The sequence below is a fragment of the Aplysia californica genome, unplaced genomic scaffold (genome assembly GCF_000002075.1).
Source record: "Aplysia californica isolate F4 #8 unplaced genomic scaffold, AplCal3.0 scaffold00008, whole genome shotgun sequence".
In the NCBI taxonomy this organism is placed as follows: domain Eukaryota; kingdom Metazoa; phylum Mollusca; class Gastropoda; order Aplysiida; family Aplysiidae; genus Aplysia; species Aplysia californica.
The window spans coordinates 314,970-317,419 of NW_004797278.1; the positions used below are offsets into that span (position 1 = coordinate 314,970).

Here is a 2,450-nt window from a genome sequence, read left to right on the forward strand (position 1 = left end):
ATACCCTCACAATCATACACAGATACATACATACACTCACAATCACACACAGATACAGGATACATATCCCTATACCCTCACAATCATACACAGATACATACATACACTCACAATCACACACAGATACAGGATACATATCCCTATACCCTCACAATCATACACAGATACATACATACACTCACAATCACATACAGATACAGGGTACATACATGCCCTCACAACCATACACAGATACATCCATACACTCGCAATCACACACAGATACATGATACATCCATGCACTCACAATCACGCGTCGCGTATGCATACCCATGCACTCATGGCCACACACACACAGATGCACCCGTACATTCACAATCACTTAAAATGCTTTTGTGCCTCCGATTGATTTACGATAATTTCGTTTCCTTTCTTTGGACGATACATATCCTATGACATGGCAAAAGCAACCGAAGAAAACCAACCACGTGTATAACTAGAATTGCTCATACACCCCGGAGGGAACACCATTGATGTGTACCATGCTTTCATACACTGTTATATTATTATCCCTGGGGCTTTTGTACAGAATATCCCACGCTAGCTCACGAAGGACGCATGAATCCAATACACATGTTTAATATAAGTGGCATTTTAGTGTTCCGTCTACTTGCTGTTGCATGACAATCAAATCCCCCCTCACTTTGCGATCGAGACTATTGAATTACCCTCTGGTAAAACTTGCACCGAAAAACAGCTGTATTAATTAATAAAACAAGAGAGTTGAAGTCGTCGTTGGAGGGCTACATCCTGCAATGGACGAACAACGCCTAGGAAGAAAGAAAGAAAGAATCTTAAGCCGCCGTTTAGAACAAAAGCGTTCGGTGACCTACCTTTGGTAACAACTTGTCGATAACTCTCGAGTTTTTCGTTTGTGACTCGTCGTCCGAGTTACTGTGGAGAGTTTTGATACGCTCCTTCTGAATCTTGAATCTCTGCACATAGCTCCCGCTGGCGTGCTTGGACAGAGACAAACCCGTAGGTCCTGGGTGTTTTGGGGGCCTCTCCGTTGATGATCGCGCAGACATGGTTACAGAGTTTGTGGGAGGGACTCGTCTAGTAAATATGCGGTCATAGACTAGTTAGAGCTTTGAGCTGGCCTGACAAGTCCTTGTGGTGGCCAGACCCCAGAGACCAAGAGGATCAGGCACAGCTTTGTTTTAATTTATGTAACCCATACTTAGCAATCTGAAGAGAAAAAATGGTTAAACATTAATTGTTAGTTAGACCAATTATTAGATTCGACAAGTGAGACTCCGAAATGTCGCTATGATTAATGAGTGTCGCGGTAGCAATCCGTCAATGAAGAATCACACTCACAGCGGGGCACGTTTTTGTCAGATGGTTATTATAGATCTAGTTATTCGCACACTTTTCAACGCGTACCAGTGGATTTGAGTACAAGATTTGTTTTAAAGCCTACTACTATACTGTGGTTACATAGTCAAAGTGAGCAGATATAATACCTTCGAGCTAAATATTTACATTTCTATCGATCAGCTTAGGGAAACTGATGACCTTCTGGTTATTCGGGGTAGAGGTTTATGAAAGTCTAGCCCAAGCTCAGATTGTTTGCGTTGTTGTTAGTTTGGGGAGGACTCCTGGCGGCAGTCTGAAGAATCGTCCACTCCACGAATGACACAAAACCGAATAGGACAAGTTCTTGCGCAGACGGCAATCCTTAAACATTGTTAATTGTTACACTCCACGGTAATCAAAGATTTGTAGCAGTAGTTTTCTTTTCTTTTCAACTTTCAATAGTAAATTTTCTTTGTTCCACATCACAACTTTGAAAAAAAGCTGTTCTGTAAACATGAATTTCAATACCAGCTTACTGAAACTAATGAATACAATAGTGTGTGAGACTGTGTAGGAACTACGCAAAACACACACCCAGCAGACTCATGAAATAGAGAACAGCCATGATATTCCGTCTTGTCGCTGCGGGCCCTTGTTTTCTCTTGGTATGTGTCCAGCATTGTGAGATTATGAGTGACGAGCTGCATTATGTGCAGTTCACTGACATGAAACAGTGCAGGCAGGAAAGCCAAAAGCGACGAGCTCCACCAGCCACGACCGATAAGCCTTAGTCCCACTTACTTGCCTTTCTGATCGATCCAGTCTGACCACTTGAGCTTTTTATTGCTTGCATCTTTTGATACTGGCCCCAATACTGGCAATACCTCGACCTGTCCACGTCCACGTCTTAACGGAAGAGTAAAAGTAAGGCATAATAAATGTACATGTATATATAAAATATATTGGAGCTCATATGAACTTATGCAGTTGCGAGCGCCGTAAAACCCTCTATTTAAAAAAGAAGAAGAAAAAAGGTATATATAATACATTACTGTAATGCTTCTTTGGTAAACGGTTAACTGTAATGTGTGCATGGATTTTTTTGAAGGGGG

General features: G+C 41.8%; 1 protein-coding gene across 1 annotated transcript in view; it reads right to left on the reverse strand.

Moving 5' to 3' along the window:
* LOC106011644 overlaps positions 1 to 2,286 on the reverse strand; it is a 5,391-nt gene extending 3,105 nt beyond the window's left edge. Inside the window, exon 1 of the mRNA XM_035969569.1 lies at positions 873 to 2,286. Within this exon, the coding sequence (XP_035825462.1) occupies positions 873 to 1,067 (195 nt within the window). The 5' untranslated portion in view covers positions 1,068 to 2,286. The remainder of the gene's footprint in view (positions 1 to 872) is intronic.
* Positions 2,287 to 2,450: the final 164 nt, after the last annotated feature.